The 22,209-nt window shown below is 38.4% G+C and overlaps 1 protein-coding gene across 2 annotated transcripts in view; it reads left to right on the forward strand.

The window, feature by feature from the left end:
* Positions 1 to 22,209, forward strand: part of MAPKBP1 (mitogen-activated protein kinase binding protein 1) — a 135,100-nt gene that overhangs the window by 64,296 nt on the left and 48,595 nt on the right. For both annotated transcript variants that reach the window (XM_081312655.1, XM_081312656.1), the window contains exons 4-11: positions 3,066 to 3,128; positions 4,389 to 4,446; positions 12,201 to 12,371; positions 14,554 to 14,691; positions 14,856 to 15,038; positions 16,694 to 16,854; positions 20,074 to 20,263; positions 21,383 to 21,529. In XM_081312655.1, the coding sequence (XP_081168781.1) occupies positions 3,066 to 3,128; positions 4,389 to 4,446; positions 12,201 to 12,371; positions 14,554 to 14,691; positions 14,856 to 15,038; positions 16,694 to 16,854; positions 20,074 to 20,263; positions 21,383 to 21,529 (1,111 nt within the window). The remainder of the gene's footprint in view (positions 1 to 3,065; positions 3,129 to 4,388; positions 4,447 to 12,200; positions 12,372 to 14,553; positions 14,692 to 14,855; positions 15,039 to 16,693; positions 16,855 to 20,073; positions 20,264 to 21,382; positions 21,530 to 22,209) is intronic.

The following is a 22,209-nucleotide window of genomic DNA, read 5'->3' on the forward strand; positions in this document are numbered from 1 at the left end:
CTGCTTTGCTACAAGATTCTAGTGAAAAGATTCATAGAAAAACAAAATGGCTTCAGTAGGGCCAAGGTCAATGCAACAGTGCTTAAGGCAAGGAAACTGTCAAACCAAATTAAATAAATTGAGCTGGTGAGGGAGGATTGAACTGGAGTAAAAGGAATGCCAGTAAGACCACAAGTTTGGGGAAAATCAATGAGAAGGGGAGAAGAAATCTGTCATGGAGATAAGGCTGGAAGGAAGCGGTTTATTAGAATTGCTGTGGTGGAGGATGAGTCAGATTCAGTGTAATTGTGATTTTGACGTCTGAGTTCTTTGCTGCTTTGTTCCTAAATATAGCTTTAAGACGGAAATGCAACTTTTTTGAGTTCCACTTATTTTAACTATACGTGATTTGAAAGAGTTTATGCTGCCCTATCTTTATTCTTTCCTGACTTTTATATAGGAGCTGTTGGAAGGCTAGAATCTTCTTGTGACTGTTACTCAATATAATAAGGTTGTATACAGATAAACATCATTCTACAATGAGCCCATAATAGAAACTAGATTGCGACATTCCCAATATGTATCTTAAGGAGAACCTCTTTCACTGGCTTACAATGAAATAATATTTTTACAGTACTGATTCACCATTTTTTGTGTCAGACTCAGATCTGTGCTCCCTTTCTACAAGTATAATTTATAAACATGTTGTTGTTGTTGTTAGTTGCGAAGTCGTGTCCGACCCAACGCGACCCTATGGACAATGTTCCTCCAGGCCTTCCTGTCCTCTAACATCTTCTGGAGTCCATTTAAGCTCACGCCTACTGCTTCAGTGACTCCATCCAGCCACCTCATTCTCTGTCATCCCCTTCTTCTATTGCCCTCAATCTTTCCCAGCATTAGGCTCTTCTCCAGTGAGTCCTTCCTTCTCATTAGGTGGCCAAAGTATTTGAGTTTTAGCTTCAGGATCTGGCCTTCTAAAGAGCAGTCAGGGTTGATCTCCTCTAGGACTGACCGGTTTGATCGCCTTGCAGTCCAAGGGACTCACAGGAGTCTTCTCCAGCACCATAGTTCAAAGGCTTCAATTCTTTGGCGCTCAGCCTTTCTTATGGTCCAGCTTTCACTGCCATACATTGCAACTGGGAAGACCATAGCCTTGACTATACGCACTTTTGTTGACAGGGTGATGTCTCTGCTTTTTAGTGTGCTGTCTAGATTTGCCATGGCTTTCCTCCCAAGGAGCAAGCGTCTTTTAATTTCTTGGCTACAGTTCCCATCTGCAGTGATCTTGGAGCCCAGGAAAATAAAATCTGTCACTACCTCCATTTCTTCACCATCTATTTGCCAGGAATTGAGAGGGCCAGATGCCATGATCTTGGTTTTCTTAATGTTTAGTTTCAACCCAAGTTTTGCACTCTCCTTCTTCACTCGCAACAAGAGGCTCTTTAGTTCCTCTTCACTTTCTGCCATTAGAGTGGTATCATCTGCATATCTTAGGTTGTTGATGATTTATAAAACTGTTTAAAAAAACCTAGGGAAAGACAAGAAAATGCTGAAAAAATAACTGTGTGAGCAGACAAAAACAGATTGACTGAAGTCTGTTTATGTATCTTCACATGATGGTGCCTGGACTTCAGAATAAGTGAATACTTTACCTGGATGCTAGACAGAGTTCATGCATGAGAATGTAGATATTTTATATGGCCTTGCTTGAAGTGTCACAAAAGCTTATGTCTGTTTCACAATTTGTATGTTTTCATTTTAAATCTATATTTTTATTTGGTGGGTTTGCCTAGGACAGTGTTGCAGATGCCATGGTCCTAATACTCAACTGAGAGTCAGTTAACGATATTTTGAGTGTCCACAACTGCCTCTGTTTCTGTACTATTCTACATCAGTATTTTTCAAACATGATGTATGGACTTCAACTCCCAGAATTTCTGGCTGGGGAATTCTGGGAATTGAAGTCCATATGTCCTAAGCTGACAAGTTTGAAAAACACTGTTCTACATAGCAATAGCACTTAGACTTACATATCACTTCATAGTGCGTTACAGCCCTCTTTAAGTGGTTTACACAGTCGGCATATTGCCCCCAACAATCTGGATCCTCATTTTATCGACTGCGGAAGGATGAAGGTCGAGTCATGTTACTGTAATGGATATGCTAGAATATTTTTTTGACAGAAATTAGCCTGTTTTCCCTTAGTGGGATAGTTTTTAGAAAAAGCTATACATCTGGTCATGTATTCCTTTGTAATATACTGGAGGAACTTCCAAACCAGATCAAAGATCGCTGCTGTTCCTTAATGTTTTCCATTTTTAGATTGCACTTCTGCTTTTCTGAAAGAAGTATTGACAATATTTGAGAGAAAATGCAATTTACTGAAAGTTTCTGTACAAGTTTATTTTTCAGAGTGTAAAACTTCATGGAAAGCTGTTAATTGTGTGCAAATACATTACCTACACTAATTAAATAAGATAACAGATTGCAAGTAAAATACATTTTCATTTAAAATGTGACTGAGACTTGATGGTAGTTTTTGTAATAAGTTTAGATTTTCTGATACCAGAATTTGGGCTGCAATTTTGATGGAAAAACTAGATTTACTTCATTACCTTCTTGCTAACCCTTATCTTCTTGCTCTTATGTAGAGGAAGCACAGGGCGACTTTAGAAATTTTACCTATTCAAAAGAGTCATGCCTCATACTACTATTTCAGAATGCATGAAGAGATTATTCAAGATTAATGTGGGAGAGCTAACTTCCAATTATTTAGAACACTATTACAATTATTGATGGCTGCCAACATTTAAACCTGTTTCATGTTGCCCATGTGACTTTTGAGCCATGACTTTCCCAGTTACAGGATAATATTGGCAGATTATCACTTCTGTTAACTCATAGTTACATAGAATAAGACTTCCATCCCATGAAACATCCATATTTAAATCCTGTCAGAAGAGTTACTTTCTTAAGGATACAGAGGTGACTTTTCAGTTTCTGCAGAACGAAATAACAATTCAATAACCCAAATTGCAGGGTCTATGCATGTTTTTTCCCCAACTTTTGCAATTCTTGTTCTGTAGGTGTGTTGTTGTGCTGTTTAACCCCAGGAAAAACAAGCAGCATCATATTCTAAACAGCTCCAGGTAAGTGAAAACACAGAGTTCTCAATTACTAACATGTTTATATTGTCTTGAAGTAAATGTTGAGGATTTATCGAACCGGTCAGTCCTAGAGGAGATCAACCCTGACTGCTCTTTAGAAGGCCAGATCCTGAAGCTAAGACTCAAATACTTTGGCCACCTAATGAGAAGGAAGGACTCACTGGAAAAGAGCCTAATGCTGGGAAAGATTGAGGGCAAGAGAAGAAGGGGACGACAGAGAATGAGGTGGCTGGATGGAGTCACTGAAGCAGTAGGCATGAACTTAAATGGACTCCAGAAGATGGTAGAGGACAGGAAGGCCTGAAGGAACGCTGTCCATAGGGTCGCGATGGGTCGGACACAACTTCGCAGCTAACAACAACAACAAGCATTCAATGAATTTTTCCTAATTAAGCACTGTGTCTCACCTTTATAGCCTATAATGGCAACAGAGTGGATGTAACACATTCACACACACACTAATAGGGAAGCAATGCGTACAAAGAGCAATAAGCTTATAGGAATAGTTTAACCTGGTATCACAGAATTTCTTTTTTACTCTTTGGAAATTTATTACTGAAATGAAATGCTGAATTTCATTTATGTTGAACTCCTGGGTATATGTACATTATGAATGCCAGAAATCAAGTTCACGGAGATGATAATTGTGGGGAAGAAAATTGTGGTTAAATAGCTGATTTCTTAACTTTGGTGATTTAAATTAATGTAAGATTATTCTGCAGTTCAGGTGCTTAAATCAGTAAAGCATTTACAGAGTGAACTGTTGCACATTGAAGTGTTGTGTTTCTCCTTTTTATGAAATGCTGTGGAGGCCTGGGCTGTTGAAGCCTTTTTTCCGTAAACGACTCTTGCCCTGATGTAACATCTGAATACATCTCTGTTGAAAAAGTGTGCTAAAGCAACCATCAGCTTCACACAGATGTCCATTTTGTTCCGCTTTCCTATGTTTTCTCCCATACTGCCTAGAGTCATTCTGGACTTGAGCAGCTTAAAAATTCCATGAATGAATGGTCTGAGGTTCAAAAGCTTTAACAGACAAATATTTATACAACAGGCTATGTTGCTTCAACACCTAGGCAAATAAGGATGTAGTGTTTGACTCTTGTAAAACTTTCCTTCATAGTGCAAGGAACAGGAACATCACTGAAACTGCATGGCCTTATCTTAATTTTATTGAGTTGAAAATGCCAATATTATAGTGATTTTGTAGTCTTTCACAGTAGAATTTCTTCTTTTGTACAGGAAGACTATTACGGCCCTTGCTTTTTCTCCTGATGGAAAATATCTGGTTACTGGAGAGGTAAGTTATGGTCACATGACTCTCATGTGCCAGAAATTCAAACATTCCTTCATATTTCTTTCTGTCCGCTATGTATTCAAAATGGACAGAGAATAATGTTTGTTTGTGTGTGTGTGTGTGTGTGTGTGTGCACGCGCGTGTGTGTATGTGTGTATAACATGGGTATATCTGTGTTATGTATGGGTATGGGTAGATATATACTTTCTTTGAGAGCAGGCAATAGAATTTCATTTTTAATGTGGGCCAGTGTGCTCATAGTAAAAAATGACAGTAAAAGTTATTTTATCTTATTTCAATAATCAGGTAAGGCCAGAATGACCTAACTCTTTCTCATGACCTGGATTATGGAGAGAGTTATGATACAACCAATGTTCTTGGGTGCGTCTAGCGGTGGGGAGGTGAGCATTATCATGAATCAACATCACACAGGAAGTGGCGCCATAGAAAATCCCACCAAATGTGAAGATGCCAAAGGAGTACTGCTAGTGAAGTACATGGAGTGTGATTCAACCATCAGTTTAAAAGTCTACTGTGAAATGTTATGAAAACTCAGACGAGCCATCCATAACAAGCGTTGGGGCATGCTGACTTCCAGTGTGGTGTTGATTCACTATAATGCTCGCCCACACACCGCTAGACGCACCCAAGAACCTTTGAAGCATTTCCATTGGAATGTTTTTGATCACACACTCCCCCCCAACAGTCCAGATTTGGCGCCGAGCGATTACTAAGGAATTTCAAACCTTGTAAGATGTTATGACAAGTGTCTCAATTTGAATGGAGATTATGTCAAAAAGTAATGTAATGTAGTTTTCTAATGTGTATAATAAAAGTTCTGTATCTGTGAGTGTCTGTCATTGATAACCGAACAGAGGTTTATTTCTGAATTGCCCTCGTACATTCCAGTCTATCTGTGTTAGATTTCATCTGTGAATGTGTCACTAGGGTCTATGGTTAATGGTGAACATGGGCTTCTTGTGCAATGGTCACATTCTGTTGATAATTCATGGAGTCTCTAATGCAAGGCTTATGAACAAAGGTAAAAAATATATGTTATTGTGGGTACCTAAAGAAGATTAAGTCTCAGTGGAAAGTAAGAAGAGTTGCTTAAATTGCAAATGCATAATTGCTAAAATATTTTAATAATGTCTTGTTTTATTAAATAGAAGGAAAATTCTTAATCTTTGGATACATTGATTTGAATGGCTGGAGAAGTAGAGAGGAATCCATAATGAAGTAGTTGTTCATTTGGGATTGTTTTGCAATTAGAGCTGTTAAGGAGAGAACATTTAGAGCAGGGAAGCCAAAGAGATGGATTTGTAAGGTGAAAGCCATTTGAAGGCGATATGTCCTCAGTTTTTACAGAGCTTCATATTTGATTTAGAAAATTTAATGAACTGCAAACCAGTTTTGTGTTGCACTCCCATATGCTCTGAAGCACCTCTTTCAAATCAAATCCTAACGTGTCCCCCTTAATTTTCTGTAGGAAATGAAAGGATGGTGTTGGTTTCTGCTTTGGATGGTTACACTTTGGGGTACAAAGAAGCCAATGTGTACTGCATAGTCTTATTTACATTTTTTATGAGGAAAAGTCTTTCTGGGGAAAAATTGAATATAGTGACAAAGATGCCGATACTTGTAGATTTGGCAGGGCTAGGTTTAATTGCTGGCAAATAGTTTTCATTGTAAAAAGATGTATGAAGCTAGTAAAAGACGGTATTCAGTTTCTAATGGAGACCAGATATACATACAATGCTACCCTTGTGTGTGTGTTATGAAGATTGAATTAGTGCTTGCTTGAAGTCCACAAAAATGTTGACAGCCTCTTGTTGTCCATGTTGGATGCCTGCCATGTGTGTCCAAAGAAGCTGATTTACTAATGGTTATGTACACAATCCCTTCATTATCTTGAATGCTTTGGACTGCAGTTTATTGAATTCAAGGGGTGATTCACCCCACTCCCACCAACTCAAGCAATGAACTGTAGAATGTCAATGCTATTCACATGACCTGCAAGCTTGTATTTGGGTCAATATAAGAATGATTGTGCAGGATTTAAAATGTTAGATTTGAGAATGGGCAGCAACATATCCTCAGTCGCTTAAGAGCAAGGCAGGAGCTTTCCCTATTCCATGAGAATCTGATGCTCAGAACATTTTGCCACAGGATATAAAATCCCAAATTGGAAAGGCCCTTTCAGGTCAGCCCCTGCTTAATGCAGGATTTACAAAGTGGAAATGCAATAACTGTAGCTTTTGACAGATGGCTGCCCAGCCTCTAGCCTCTCATGACTTTTGAAGCAACAGACTGCTCATCTTCTTTTGGACTTTGAAGCTTTTCCCCTTCAGAACATTTTCCAAACTTTAAATCAGTGGCGCTAACTGTTAGCTCTGTTTGACTATGCCTCATAAACACTGCAATAACAGCAATCCATTATCCTTTTTTTAAAAAAAATTATGCTTAGTGGTAATATAGTAAGCAACGGCAGAAGGCTGGAATAGTTCACTCTATAGGGAAGAGGAATTCCTGTAACTTTAAATGGCAAGGGATTGGATAAATGTTAACACTGACATTTCATGCTTGGGCAGCCTCCATCGCTTTTTCCTCTTCCTTAAGGGCAACAATTCTCCGCTTTCCACTCTCATGCAGTGGTTGCCTATAACAGTGGTGGCAAACCTATGGCACCCGTGCCAGAGGTGGCACTCAGAGCCCTCTCTGTTGGCACGCACGCTACCGCCGCCAACAGCAGGTCCATCAGGCCACCACCGCCGCCCAGAGCAAGAGCCTTGCCCAGCCTTGTATCTGCACCCCGCGCCATGGTAGCAGCTGTTTTTGTGCCTTGCAGCACGGTGGCCCATTTTTGCACCCCCGTTTTTGCGTGCCAGATGTGGCACTCACAAGCGCCTCCCTGCCTTCCCCCGAAGGCACCACAATGCTGATGTGGCCCTGGCACTTTGCGATAAATAAGTGGGTTTTAGGTTGCAGTTTGGGCACTTAGTCTCTAAAAGGTTCGCCATCACTGGCCTATAATGTTGACTTTGCTTCTGCTAGTATTAATTCTTCAGGATAGTTTTGTAGTGTGAGATATGTTTTTTTTTTCTTTTCTCATTGAACCCTGTTAGATAAGTATTCATCTTGCTCCAACTTAATCTTATATATCTACAGTATTTTCCTTAAATATATTTCCCACCTTAGACTAAAAATGTGAATATTATAAGCAATCCATTACAAAAATCTCTAAACATGACTTTAGAGATTGAGGGAGAATAGGATAGGATAGGATAGGACAGGACAGGACAGAATACTTTATTTGGCCAAGTGTAATTAGACACACAAGCTCTCAGTGTACATACAAAGCAACAGAATCATCATCATCATCATCATCATCATCCCAATAAGAGAAGGGAGTAAAGAAGATATGAAGAACAATAAATGATAATATTACACCCATACTACATGGGTAAATATACATAGCTATGAGACAGCAGTGTGAGAATTAGGTGTTCAGCAGATTGATGACACGAGGGGAAAAAAACTATGTGCGTCTAGTTGTTTCGGCATGCAATACCCTGTAATGTCCTCCGAAGGGGAGGAGTTGAAACAGATTATGTTCAGGATGTGAGGGGTCTGTAGAAATTTTCTCAGCCTTCCTTCTGTGACCCACGCAGTATACAAAATTTTAGTTATATTATCCACATTTTGCATATGATTTTGAGATCCACATCAGTGAAAATAGATACATTAAACCATTTCCAGAGATGTACTTTTCAAATGGAGATTTTATTTTCTAGATGGTGTCCATTTTTATTTATAAATTTATTTCTGTTGATCTTACCCAATTCTTCAATTAGAGCTAACTTCGACTGGGTCTTGTAAACTGGGCTAAAAACATGCAATATACATTTCAGTAAAATAGCAGCAACCATGATTTATGTAAAAATGATATATGGCAGAATTCAGCTCTGGCGATCTAATCCTTTTAACGACCACTGAGCAAAAGTCAACATCTGTTACTAGAAATAACAAATACCATTCTAGACTCCAAGACCTGATGAAAGAGCCATGATTTGATGGATTTTGCAAAAGCCAGGTGATATTTGGATATCTGGCAGGATATTATTTTATAGATGAGAAACATCTACTGAGAAAAATTGCCTCTGTGATAGCAATGAAGATGGCAGCCCATGAGTGAAAAGACAGAGCAAGCCTTTTGGGTGACCTTCAAGTCAGTGTTGACTCCTGGAGACTCCTTGATGGATCCCTGCAGTCTTCTTGGTAGAATTTCAGAAGTCGATTTTCCATTGCCTGCCCCCTAGGGCTAAAAGAGAGTGACTGGTCTAAAGTCACCCAGCTGGCTTTGTGCATAACCCAGGACTAGAACTCAGGGTTTCCCAGTTTCTAGTTTTGGTGCTTTAACCACTATGTCACACTGGCTCTCAAGCCCATTCTGGTGGATTTTATTAGTGAGGTAGATACTCCTAGGAAATGGTGGTCCTGAAGATACCTAAATGCTAGATCACACAGGGCATTAAAGACAATCAACACCTTAAGCTAACCTGGAAGTCTACTGGGAGCCTTCTTTTACTCTCCTTCCTCCACATTTTTTTCACAGCCACACAACCTTTGATGTCTTCTTTCATCTCTCCTTAACCATTACCAGTTCATTAATCTGAATTCATTAAAATATAGGGTTATGTATGCCTCGAACACCTAGATTTCCCATACACAGAATTTTAAAGAAAAACATCTGAAATTCTGGCATTCACAAATAGTCTGACTGTTCAGTTGTTCTTTGCCGAACATGCAGGAATTAATATTGCTTTTTGTTGCTATTGTTTGCTTAAGTCTTATGTCACCCAAGGAGATGTGGAAAAGCATGTTAGTCAGGTATTAGTGTGTGAACTTGGGTACTGTATATCTTTAGAAACAAAGTTAAATATTTGTAATAGTCTTTATGGCCACCTCAGAAGATGGTGGGCCAGAGGAACTTTTCAGAAGCTTAGGCAAGATTAAATAAGTGACGAGATATGGAAGATATTTCAAATTTATGTCTGATAAAAAGAATTATGCTGCTCAAAACATGAGAGGTAGGTTGATGTGAATTGCAGAAGCTAGGTATGGTGCCAGGTATGCAATATTAGAATTCTAAACAAATGGGCATTTTTGTTGTGTCTACACACTTGAGACTGGTTTCTGCACATTTTTCAATAAGCTTGTTTAAATCTAGAAAACAACATAGTAATATTTGCTACTAACTGACATTTCCCTAACAAAAAAGCCATTTTAACCGTCTTTGATAAAAGAAACTAATAAATTAGTGCTCTTTGTACCCTTTCTCTTTATGACTCCCTGGCCCTTTCCATACTGATAATAGTTTCTCCGTTTTTACCCTTTAATAGGGAACAAATAATGTCAAACAATCATTATCTGGACCATAGCTAAAAAAATCATCTTTCTGCTGATTCCACAGAAAAAGGCAATAAAATGAAGTCTATCCACTGCAGGATAAAGGCCTCTTCCACAAGGTTCCAACCTATGTGGTCCTGAGCTTTCCTTTCCCAATTGGGCCCACAATACATGCTGATGTCATTGATCCATCTTGTCTTAGGTCTCTTTCGTGGACGCTTTTTGTCAAGTGGGATCCATTCTGTGACTGCCTGGGTCCACCTGCCATCAGTTCTTCTTGCTAGGTGACCAGCCCATTTCCATTTCCGTTCTTTTACTCTCTTGATGATATCGTATACTTTCATTTGTTCTCTAATCCATGTGCAGGTCTTTCTATCTTTTCTTGTAATGCCGAGCATGTATCTTTCCTTGGCTCTTTGCGCCAATGGAAGGTGATAACAATAAAGAAAATTGAATGGCTTATTAAATGTGATTGGCAGGCATTCAGCAAACTAAGCATAATATTCAAGAACACCCTCCCCCTTTGCCTGAAGAGAAAAGTTTTCGATCAGTGTGTGCTACCTGCTTTAACATATGCCGGTGAAACATGGACACCAACCTCGCAATCGATTGCTGCATGTGTTTTACCATAAGAACAAAAACCTTGGTGGTTGAATTGTGAAGCTATTGAGCCAGTTTTATCTGTGGAAGAACTGTTAGGGAAGCCAAAATTTGAAAAATGATTTTCCCACAGTGAGGAAGTTATTTCATCTTGTTTCTTCTTGTTTCACAGTGTGTCAAAGCACTGCAAAAGACTAGCTTTCTTGTGGTTGAGGGTATACTGCAAGTGAACTGGAAATGAGTCTTTAATTCAGCCAATGCCATGTGATTACAGATAGCAGAAAATATCAGAGCACTCTCTCTCACACACACACACACAAACACACACCTGTAACTCAACAGCATTCTTAAGACCTGCACAAAAGATGAAGTACTTATTTTAATAGTAAATACTCTTCCTAGTCCACATTCAGATTAACAAAAGTAAAAATAAAGTTCTCCAAAATTCCTTATTGAACCTATATTTTTATATATAATTCTCTACATAAAATCTAAAGTCAGATAAAATGAAGTCTGCTTATGGAATAGGATTTTGTTTCATTCTGCACCAGTTTACCCATTTTAAGATTTTTCAGGAAAATCTCCTAGACTCGTTTGAAGGTCTTCCTGCTTTCTATTCTGCTGATCAGTTTGCTGCTAACCCATATTTCCATTTTAGTTATGCTGTGAAAGGACATTGACTGAAGAATTGTCTTTAGGATTAACTCTGCTCTTTTGTAAATGTTTTATTATTGTTGCTTCATGCAAAGTTGTTTTTGGTCTTTAAAACATCCCTATCAGGTTTCGGTGCTCATCTAGGAGCATTATGTGGTCTCATCTGCGTTTGAATTTGTACCTTTCCAGCCTTATGGTTACTGAGAAAACATGATTAGAATTTTAGATTAAAAATTCAAGTCGTCAACCAAGATGAATCAACATATGGTTGTGTTAACATGCCAGTACCAAACCATAAGGCTGCCCATGAGAAGATGTGGCAAGTAAGTTGACGGTATTTTGGTTGGCCAAGTGTTGCATGACATGTGAATTCTTGCTTTGCTTGTCTGGAAAAGAAATCAGAGAACAAAGCTAGCTTTACTTTTAATTTAATGATTTCATTCTCTGCCTTTTCCAAATGGATGAAGCAAATTCTTTTCTTCATACTTTCTCTATACATTGTCTAGTAGTTGAGCTGCAAAAGACTAAGTTCACCTACATGTGAGTGGAGTCATATGTATGTATAGACATAAGGGATGCCTGAGAATTAAGGAGGCTATGCCTAGGTTTCTATCCACCCAATCTGGAAGTCCTGTATGAAATAAAACAGTGTACCTGCTGCCCTCTTTTTGCAACCTGTTGTATAATGTGGACGATGAAGAATGGATCCTTTTCCAGATTATTTAGGATGTTTTCTTTTGACTATAGGTAGTCCTCAACTTACAACCACAAATTGAGTCCAGAATTACTGTCCTTAAGCAGTCATTAAGCAAGCCAGTCATCCAATCCAGGCTGCAGTCTTATGCAGAATGTGGGTTGCCTTCAGAGGTCGGTATGGTCCTGGGCTATTGAATGAATGGTCATAAGTCAAGGACTACCTGTAATGATATATGAAGCCATCAAAATGCAAACTAGATTCTAGTGTTGCAAGTTGATCCCAAAATAAAAATGATTTATAAACAAAAAACCTGGCACTTTTGGCTTGTCTTCCACGCTTGAATAAAAGTGCATGTAAGTGACTATATTGTAATGGCAGATTCTCTTTCTGCTTACAGAGCGGGCATATGCCTGCAGTCCGTATATGGGATGTTGCTGAGCGGACCCAGATGGCTGAGCTTCAAGAGCATAAGTATGGAGTGGCGTGTGTGGCCTTCTCACCGAGCTCCAAGTACATTGTCTCAGTGGGTTATCAGCACGACATGATAGTCAATGTTTGGTCATGGAAGGTAAATTATAACAAGATTCTTTGTAGTCATTATTTGATCATAAGCTGCACTGTGATACACACTCAGAATACCTGTTTCCTCACATATAATCTACTCTGAGTTTCTTTCTCCTAGTTTGAATTTGTTCTTGCTATATATAACAAGGATACACAGCCTGAGCCCCAAGGATTGCATGAATTCTTGAAGACAGATAGCACGTGGCCCAGAGCCCTTTCTAAATTTGCAATCAAATCGAAGAATGTAATTTAAAATTTGGAGTGCAACCATTCTGATTATTTTTCATTATTTTAATTGAATTTAAAAGTCAATGATATGCAATTTCATCATGCCTGTAGGCCCTCACTACTTTTGGGAATATAGTCTTCAGTTCAAAAAGCGGTGCTCACCTCACAGAAGATGTCTGATAAAGCAGTAAGCTGCTGCCATGGTATCTCTATGTTGCAATAACTGAAATGAAAGGATTGTATTAGAGGTATATGCTACATTTCAGTGTGACAGAAATTACGTTAATTTAATGACTCCCCTCTAGCCTTCAAAACGCATAGATAAATATTTCATTACTTTGGTTATTAGTATGTAGAATAAACGTTCTTGAAATGGCATAGTAGTCTAGCTAGGAAGATTCCCTCAGACTTCCACTTCTTGGTTTGTGCTAAGGCTCATGCAGTGAAAGATCACAGCATCCTTTTCATTAGATAGGAAGGCAGGAAACTGCCTAATGCTGGGTCAGGCCATTTTGTCATCTCATCCTGTCCTGGTCTGCAATGATGGATACTGATTTTTAGAGTTGAAGATGTCAGAGGATTGAATCCTGGGCCTTTTGCATGTTTGGGAAACCACTGTCTCTCTCTTCTTAGGTTGGCGGGGTTCACACATTGTATCAAGTCATGGTTTATTTTAAACATGTTTAATTGTGTTAACCTTATTTGACTGGGTTCACAGAACAAGCTAAGACAAAAAAGCTCTGATGTTATGGCTTTGTCTGATAAGTTTCTTTTAAATTCGACATTCACTCTCAATGCAAAAAGCTATCCTATTTTTTGTTTTGAAGAACTGGTAAATATATTCTAAGTTTTATTTGGTTTCTTCTGTAAAAATAAGTAGATGTCTCTTCAAGGAGCAAAGATTTGGGGTTTTTTTTAAGGCCTCTTCAGAACATTGGATTATTCTTCGTGTTAACCAGAAACAAAGCCTTCCGTTATTGATACTGTTGATAGCAAAAGTGGTTTCTACAGAGAGAGTAGCTGGTTTGATCAGGAGTAAATTGTGTGCTTAATATATTTCCTGGTATAACTGAAATGTGTTCATTTTATATAATTATATATGAAAATTCAGGACAATAAACAAGGTTATCTTAAGGGACTAAAATGACAATGATTTTTATATGCCAAATTAATGCTGGGCAAAAGTTTTTTTGTTGAAGTTAAGTGTGGTAAGCTGTCATTGCTAAGTCTGGATTTGTTCATTCTTGTATAATCTTTCTTCAGCACACTGGGCTGTTAGTCATAAATTGTTTCACTGCTTTCTATCTGTGCATGTTTATTAAGTGGTGTCAAAAGACTTTTTTCTGACCTGAGTGAGTCATGGGTAATTTCACCTCCAGGTTCCTGATAATAGAATGCAACTCCTAGTATATCTATATAAAATCTTATTTAGATTTTTCTTTCATCTGGGGTAGCAAGAGACTATGTGGAGTCATGTTACCTTACCTCTGCAGAATTTAAAGTTACTATCAGTGCAGATGCCTAACCAATGGAAGGCCAAGATTCCTGCTTCATAGCTCCTTAGATCAATGGGAGGGAGTCTACAGAAATTACCTCACCATTGGGAATTCCCATGGAGCTCTTGTGTCCTAACTCATGTGATCATGAGGGAGATAGTCTGTCTTTGTAACCGAATACAAATGTGTCCATTTGTCCAGGTGGAAATATATATAAAATTGAGCATAGAGTCTTTAAAACTAAATGTTAATGTTAAAAGCCAAGAATACTGCAAATGAGCTGATAGTGTGCCCTGAATAATACAAAACTCACTTTTGTCACTTGATCTGTTGAAGACTGCAGCATTTTCATGTAGACACTCTGGGATGCATTGCTGTGTATTCCCAGAGAACTTGTGCATAAATCAGACAAATAGATTTAATTAGCAGAACATCTGACTTGCTCATCTCTCTTCTTTCCAGAAAAACATTGTTGTGGCAGCCAATAAAGTCTCAAGCAAAGTGACAGCCGTTTCATTCTCTGAGGATTGCAGCTATTTTGTTACAGCTGGAAACCGGCACATCAAATTTTGGTACCTGGCTGATAGCAAAACCTCTAAGGTAAAGGACATTGTTGATGCTGTTGAAAGAAGGGAAGATATTTGTAACCAAGATAATTAACTCAGATTTACGAGTATTTCTGCAAAGTGTTAATTAATTAATTAATTAAACCATTCCAGTTTCCCAAAGCAAAACAGTCTTGACATGTTGTTCTTTCATGCCAGGTGAATGCTACAGTCCCCTTGCTTGGGCGTTCTGGATTGCTCGGAGAACTGAGGAACAATTTTTTTACAGATGTGGCATGCGGCAGGGGTAAAAAAGCAGACAGCACTTTTTGTATCACTTCCTCTGGTCTGCTGTGTGAATTCAATGACAAGAGGCTATTGGACAAATGGGTGGAATTGAGGGTAAGTGGCTTGGTTATCTGTTCATATTAGAGGTGAGAAGATCTTTCAGTTTCTGCCAACTTTTTTCCTAATGCGGGATTTTGAAAAGGTAGGAATTGATGTCTGGATGGGATGATATCTGGTACCTTCTGTATGACGAAAAAAAGATATTTAAATTAAATAGCTAGGTATGAGTCATATAATCTACTGTATAAGAGAGGCAATCTCCCTCTCCAAGTGTTTTCTGCTAACTAGATTTGGATATTTGAAGTGTATTTCATTAGGAGAAAAGTTCTCTAGAAAAATTCACCAGCTTTCTTATATGCATGCTTTTAAATTGCATTCTTATTCTCTGCTTGGTATATTTTAACTGTAGCTTCCTGTAGTTTTGTAAATCTTCCAGAGTTTCACTCAGGCTAAAATAGTCTCAAAACTGCTGGCAAACATGGCATCAGAGGGTACCTACTTTATTAGAAAACAACCAGTTTACAGCCCATTCCTAATACAAGTGCAAGCTATTTTAGACTTGTTCAGTTGTGCTTGTATCCATTCAGCCATGTATTTGTATTTTGCTTCGGTTCTATAACCAAGATGGAAAAAGACTGATTGGTTGAAGCCCACTTGTGTAGGATAACTTTCATGTAAATTGATTTTCTATAGACCTAAGTATTTCCTAGATCTGTGTCTAGATTTCCCAGTAGATCCTGAATGATGTGTTATTGTTGAAAGACATTGTGAAAATCTTTTTTTTTTCTTCACAAAATGGTAAATGCAAAGATTTAGGGCTTTTCGTCTTTTGTTATAAAGGAACCCAGCTCCTAGGCCCTTGCTCACTCTTCAAACTGAATGCTCTCTCTCTCTCTCTCTCTCTCTCTCTCTTTCCCTTCTTTTCCTTTTGGCACTGAAAACACCCTTCTCTCTTTTACTTAGAACACAGACAACTTCACAGTAAGTTCTAATGTCTCTTGTTTCCGACATGCCACTGCCCTAGCATCCCTCCCATTTGTCGTCTTTTTTTTCTTTGCAATTGTGCTCACTGCAGTAGAATTTAAAAGCTGGAATAAGACTGAGTCTTCATCAGGAATTATATCTATTTGTTCTGTTGCTTTATATAGTGTTAGTTCCCATTCCTAATACAAGGGAAATCTTTTTCAGGGAAGTATCCAAATCCCTGTATGCTGTATTATTTTTGTTGAATGCTGCTGTTCCGGTCATTCAGCCATGCTCCCTCCATTTCAAATCTTTTTTTTTTCTAGTCACTATTCATTCCTCACTGAGCATGCTCAGTGTTCATCGATCAAATTCCTGCGTTTCTCTGCAGTGGCTGGTATTTCACTCTGGTGTAGTGCTGATATGGTTTTGGATAGATAACGAGTGGCACAGATTGTCTATTCTAGCTGTGGAATTCTGGGAGTTGAAGTCCACGCATCTTAAACTTGCCAAGGTTGAGGGAAAAATATTAATCTAATTATTGAAAATAGGACCCTTATAATGATAGTTCTCCTACAGAAACTGTTCTGTAGTTAATGGAAGAATACTTTCAGTTTAGTTCCTCCCCCCTTATATTTAGTGATTCCATCTCATCTTGCTTCAGTTTTTTTCCTTCTTTCTTAACTACTATTTTCTTTCATACCTTGTGTTATGTTGTGGCTCATGCTGATATGTTATGTCCCCAGACTACTGTGGCAAACTGCATCTCCGTGAACCACGATTACATCTTCTGTGGTTGTGCCGATGGTACTGTTCGAATTTTTAATCCTTCAAATCTTCACTTTGTGACCACACTCCCTAAACCACACTTCCTAGGGACGGATATCGCCAGCATTACGGAAGCCAGGTAGGAAAAGTAGAGATGACAAGCAACTTGTGTTAGAATTTAGCTTCGCTCTCTGTCTTGCATTTGCAAATACAATTCTAAGCCGCCCAGAGTCACCTTGAGGTATAAGATGGGTGGCCAATAAATTTTACAAATAAATAAATAAAATTGTTCAGGGAGCAAGATGGGACCTAAAGGTGCTTTTCCAAAAGCAACTGGACTTTCTTAGTTTTTCCTTGAAGCTGTTTCGCTTCTCATCCAAGAAGCTTCTACAGTTCTGAAAAAGCATCTTTCCGTTCTTGAAAAAGCACCTTTGGGACAACCATGGCCTGGATGACTGAGAATCTCCATAGACATTGAGTAAGAGGGGAAAAACTTTTTTTTATGAAAGCGGTGCTTTCATCTATACTAAGCTGCAACCTCTATCATCCCCAGCCAATGGATGGCATTGCATTAGAGGAGGCTGGCAGAAATGGTTCTGGGATAAATTACAACCATTGCAGCATCTCTATGGTCATGTGATCAAAATTCAGATGCTTGGCAATTCATATTTATGACAGTTGCAGTGTCCCATGGTCATGTGATCACCTTTTGTCACCTTCTGACAAGCAAAGTCAATGAGGAAGCCAGATTCATTCAACAACTGTGTTACCAACCGAAGAACTGCAGTGATTCACTTAGAAATTGTGGCAAGAAAAAATATAAAATGGCACAAAACCCACTTAACAACTGTCTTACGTAGCAACAGAAATTTCGGGCTCAATTATGGTTGTAAGTTGTAATTGAGGACTACTTGTAATAATATTGGTATATTTCCAAAGTCCCCAGAAATTAAGATCTGCCAGAGAAGACCCTTCTCTTTCTTTAGCTGGGGGAGAGGCTGAGGTAATTCCTTTTATATACGTGACATAGAGCATCACTCAGTCAAGAATGAGGATATCAGAGGAATCTATGAATGTTTTGAGCCAGCAGCCTGCATGTTCACAACATCTTCTCTGAGAAAAACATGGCTGATATTTGAATTAATACAGAGGCACATACATAAACACATGTCTGTATGTGTTTTAATTAAATACATCTCTTTCTGAGAAAAATTTTTTTATATAAAGGCATATTTCAAATATCTCATCTAGCTTGTTTTCCCCTTCCCATATCTCTGTCCCTAAGATCTATTAATGCCCTGTAAGCTTTTAGCAACTGTTACTGGCAGAGTTTTAGCATGCACTGCCATGGTAAACTAACAGAGAGAAATAGAAATAAGTAAAAAAATGTACAAAGCATCTGTCTGTGCTCTTGGAACATCCTCATGAGCTTTCAATGCACTGACTCCTGGCCTCTGATTTTTTTTTAGTGACTTGGAAAGGCCAAGGTACTGTGTAGCTTAAAATATGATCTGCCAGTTTAGTTTTAGAAGCTGTAAACTTGGAAAGCTATGCACGTGCACACTGTTGTTCCTTAGCTCATTTATAGTAAGCTCCCTTTGAACTGCAGTTTTGCCTTGCATGGCCAGATGTTTATGACAGACAGAACGAACAATTAATGAGAGCTGCATTTTAAAATTGGAAGGATTTGAATATGTGGAATTGCTCACAGAGCTTAGAATCATTTTATACTCTTTTTAAAAAAAACCTCCTGATATTGGATGAAGAAAACCTGCATTTTTAAAACCTATTTTTTTAAAAAAATTGACAATTTCAGGCTTGTAAGTTCTTACCCAGCATCCAAAAGTATGTGGTTCTAATGTATTGAGACTGAACAAAATGTATAGGTGTATGCATATTTCCCCCTGTAGTTTAAAAGAAATTGAAATGCACCGTTGTCATGATAACCAATTCATGAAATCCATTCTTTGTGCCAAGGTTGCTTGGTTGTTTCTAAGAGCTCACAGTTTTATTAAATACTTGACTTTCAATATAATACTATTATTATTCAAGCATATTTTTTTAAAAAATGGGATGAACTATGAGAATGGAACTACAATTTTGTCTAGGGGACCAACAGTATCTGATAGGGTTCACAGAAGAGATAGGGAAAGCATCCCATCCTCACAACTACCATCTACTCTTCAAGCAGGAGGTGGGAATGCAAAAAACAAACAAAAAAACCCAACAAAAAACCCAACATACTGAATATCAGTTTTCTTTGGGGGAGTGAGCTAAACTGTGAACTGCCCAGAAGTAAACAGGGCAGTTCCATAGATCTCTGTACCCCTAAAACCCATCGTTGTTCAGTCTTGCTTGGGTTAAGCCAAAGCTGTTTTCTCCATCCTCACAGTTTCCTCGACCCCACAGCCTCCAGACAACGGGAAAGAAACTTGAAGTGAAGTCAGCCTGGTGTGTGGGGGTCGGTGTTTATGTGTGGCTGTGTGTATGTGTGTGGCTGTGTGTGTGTGCATAATTCAGTATCATTGGTATACTTACAATACTTAATCCTGCACTGATGGAGTACCGCACTCAGCTGCTTATTAAGCAGAAAGAGAATCTAGAGCTCTGAGGAAACTTGCAGAACAGGGTTCAAGGTTCTCTCCTCTACTAACATCAGCCGGAACTAACTTCAGAGGAAAGAGGAGAAACAATGCAACACGGTTCCTCATTCTCCCTCCCAAGCTGGTCCAGAAAGATACTGTGATTGATGGTCCTGAAAGCTGCTGAGAGACCATAGAGGACTAGGATGGGTGAACCATTCCTATCCTGACCCTTCACAAGGTCATCTGTAAGTGCAGTCAGTGCCATCTCAGTATTACATTTGATCTGAAGTAAGGAGTAAAGCCCCAATATTATTGCAATAGAGTAGGGATATTGCTGTAGGAAACCAAATCTGTTCACTTTGAGATCTGATTACAGTTTAAACTACTCTCCTCTGTCTGAAGGAAAGAGATTAGATCTGTTGGTTTTAGGGGCAGCTAAGTCATGCACTCATATGGCCATAAGCCACACACACACACACACACACACAGAGAGAGAGAGAGAGAGAGAGAGAGAGAGAGAGAGAGAGTCCATTTGAAATATGAGGATAACAATGCTGACTGAAGGTACAAGATTGTTACACAATTACAATGGGATGATTTATGTGCAGCATTTTTAATACTAGAAATGACTAATAGCATACAAATATGTAACAGTAAAAATACCAGTAGAACAGGCAAATTTCTGTGTCTGTCTCCTTTTAGCAAACCTGCTCTCTCTTGTACCTTGATATGTCAACTATTTAAAAAATATCCATTGTACTCTCTTTTTGCAGTCGGCTTTTCTCTAATGTGACTGATGCCAAGTATCCAGACACCATTGCCTTAACCTTTGATCCGAATAACCAGTGGCTGTCTTGTGTTTACAATGATCACAGCTTGTATGTGTGGGATATCAAAGACCCGAAGAAAGTGGGCAAGGTTTATTCCGCGTTATACCACTCCTCCTGTGTCTGGAACATTGAGGTAATGTTATGTCACAAATATTGATACAGATGCAGTGAGGGTCACCAATAGGGTTGTTTCTGATTTCCTACAAAATTGAAGTGTTTCAGAATTAAGAAGGCACTACTTCCCATTATGGCAAAATTCCAGGGATTTTTCTTTTAAAGTAGATTTCTCTGCATTTTGGGGTTTTAGGTATTATTTAGGTAATATTTTGCATGCACAATAATGACTAACCATTTAGGAATGAATTAACAGAACGGAAAAGAAATGGAGAAAACCTACATTGCTTTAGCCATATAACCAACACGTGTATCTGTTAGAATGTAGATCAGCCTTCAGACAATAATATAAAGTTAACTGTTTTAAATGAAAATCTACATATGGGTAATAACAGATGGAGATTTCTCTGACTGCTTGTTTCCAGTAATAGTGTGTGTGGCTGCCGGACAGGCACATTGTGTTGATTTTCCATTACAAAAATATACTCAAGCCTGGGGTTATTGTCCCAGTTCTTGGTGTTAGTCATTTGCTTATTCTTTTTCCAAAGTCTGGTTAAAACTAAGGTGCTTTACTGCATGCATGTCCTTGGTTATCTTTCCATATTGACTTGATTAATCCTTATGGAATTAGAATAAAGGTTCAGTTTGCACCTTTCTTCTTGTTATCACAATTATGGCAATAGCTAAGTGCTGCTCCCTGCTGGCGTATCGTATGTGTGTAAGAATGCTCAAAGGATCATGAAATGTGCAGGTGTTTTCATTTGCATCAGAAAAGAATCCTTGAGAGTCCTATTGGCAAATTCCTATAGAAAGGTCCAGTTGCCAATTAATTGTAACTCAATCAGATCATTCTGTGAAACTTGAATTTGATAGTATAAACAGTCTCGGTAAAACCAGCTTCAAAGAGTAACAAAACAAGGCTTGTATACCTTGATAATTTTGGCGAGCAGAATATTTTCATAGAAAATGCAACAGTGAGAAGCTTTACCTCTCTCTCATACCTATGAACAAGCATAGGTATGTTCTTCTCTTGAGCTCAGTCCTTCTTTGACAGTTTTTTGATGGTCATAACCCCCCCCCCCAGTTTTGGAAAATATAGAGTCTATTTCTAATTCTGTTACAATTTATCTCCCTATAGGTGTACCCTGATGTAAAAGATAGCAATCAGTCTTGCTTGCCTCCAAACACCTTCATCACTTGCTCCTCGGATAACACCATCCGCCTGTGGAACACCGAGAGCTCAAACATCCACGGAGCCTCTTTGCATCGAAACATTCTGAGCAATGTAAGACTGTCTGAGCTCAGGATAGATCACATGGCTTAATCTTTGACTTCAAGAGGAAGTGGAGAAGAACAGTCCATTGCACGCAGAATATTTATTTATTTAGACAGTTTCGAGACTGCCAACTCTGGGTGGCTGACACTTTATTTATTTTACCCATTTTCTTGTCAGTGCAGGATTATTATTATTATTATTATTTTTGCTTATATCAGTAACTAAGATAAGGTTCATCTATGAAAGCTATCCTGGAATATTGCTATTTCACTCTCCCAGAGTGTTTGTATTTGTGTGTGGGAGTGGGTGTGTGGGTATGCATGTGTGTATCCCATCTATTCATTTTTGGAATGAATAATGTGTGATTGCTTAATTAAGTAATCCTCTGCAACTATGTATGTATGATGTGAGTATAGGATTAAAATAATACATGTGTACAAATCAGTTGGCTAAGTATGAATGACGCAGTGCTGTATAAGTGTTCCAGGCATTCTGATATTTTATTTTCTAGGAAAGAATCAAACAAGGTTGGAAATGTATTTGTAACATTACCGTAAATAACCTTATCTCAGAACTGATTTGAACAGATGCTGTTTTCTTCTTATTCTCTAGCTCCAGTTTTAATGCATCCAACTACTGTATCTATTGAACCACATTGGAAAGAAATTGGAAATATTGAGAAAAAAAGG

The sequence above is a fragment of the Vipera berus genome (assembly GCF_964194415.1).
Source record: "Vipera berus genome assembly, chromosome: 1".
NCBI lineage: Eukaryota > Metazoa > Chordata > Lepidosauria > Squamata > Viperidae > Vipera > Vipera berus.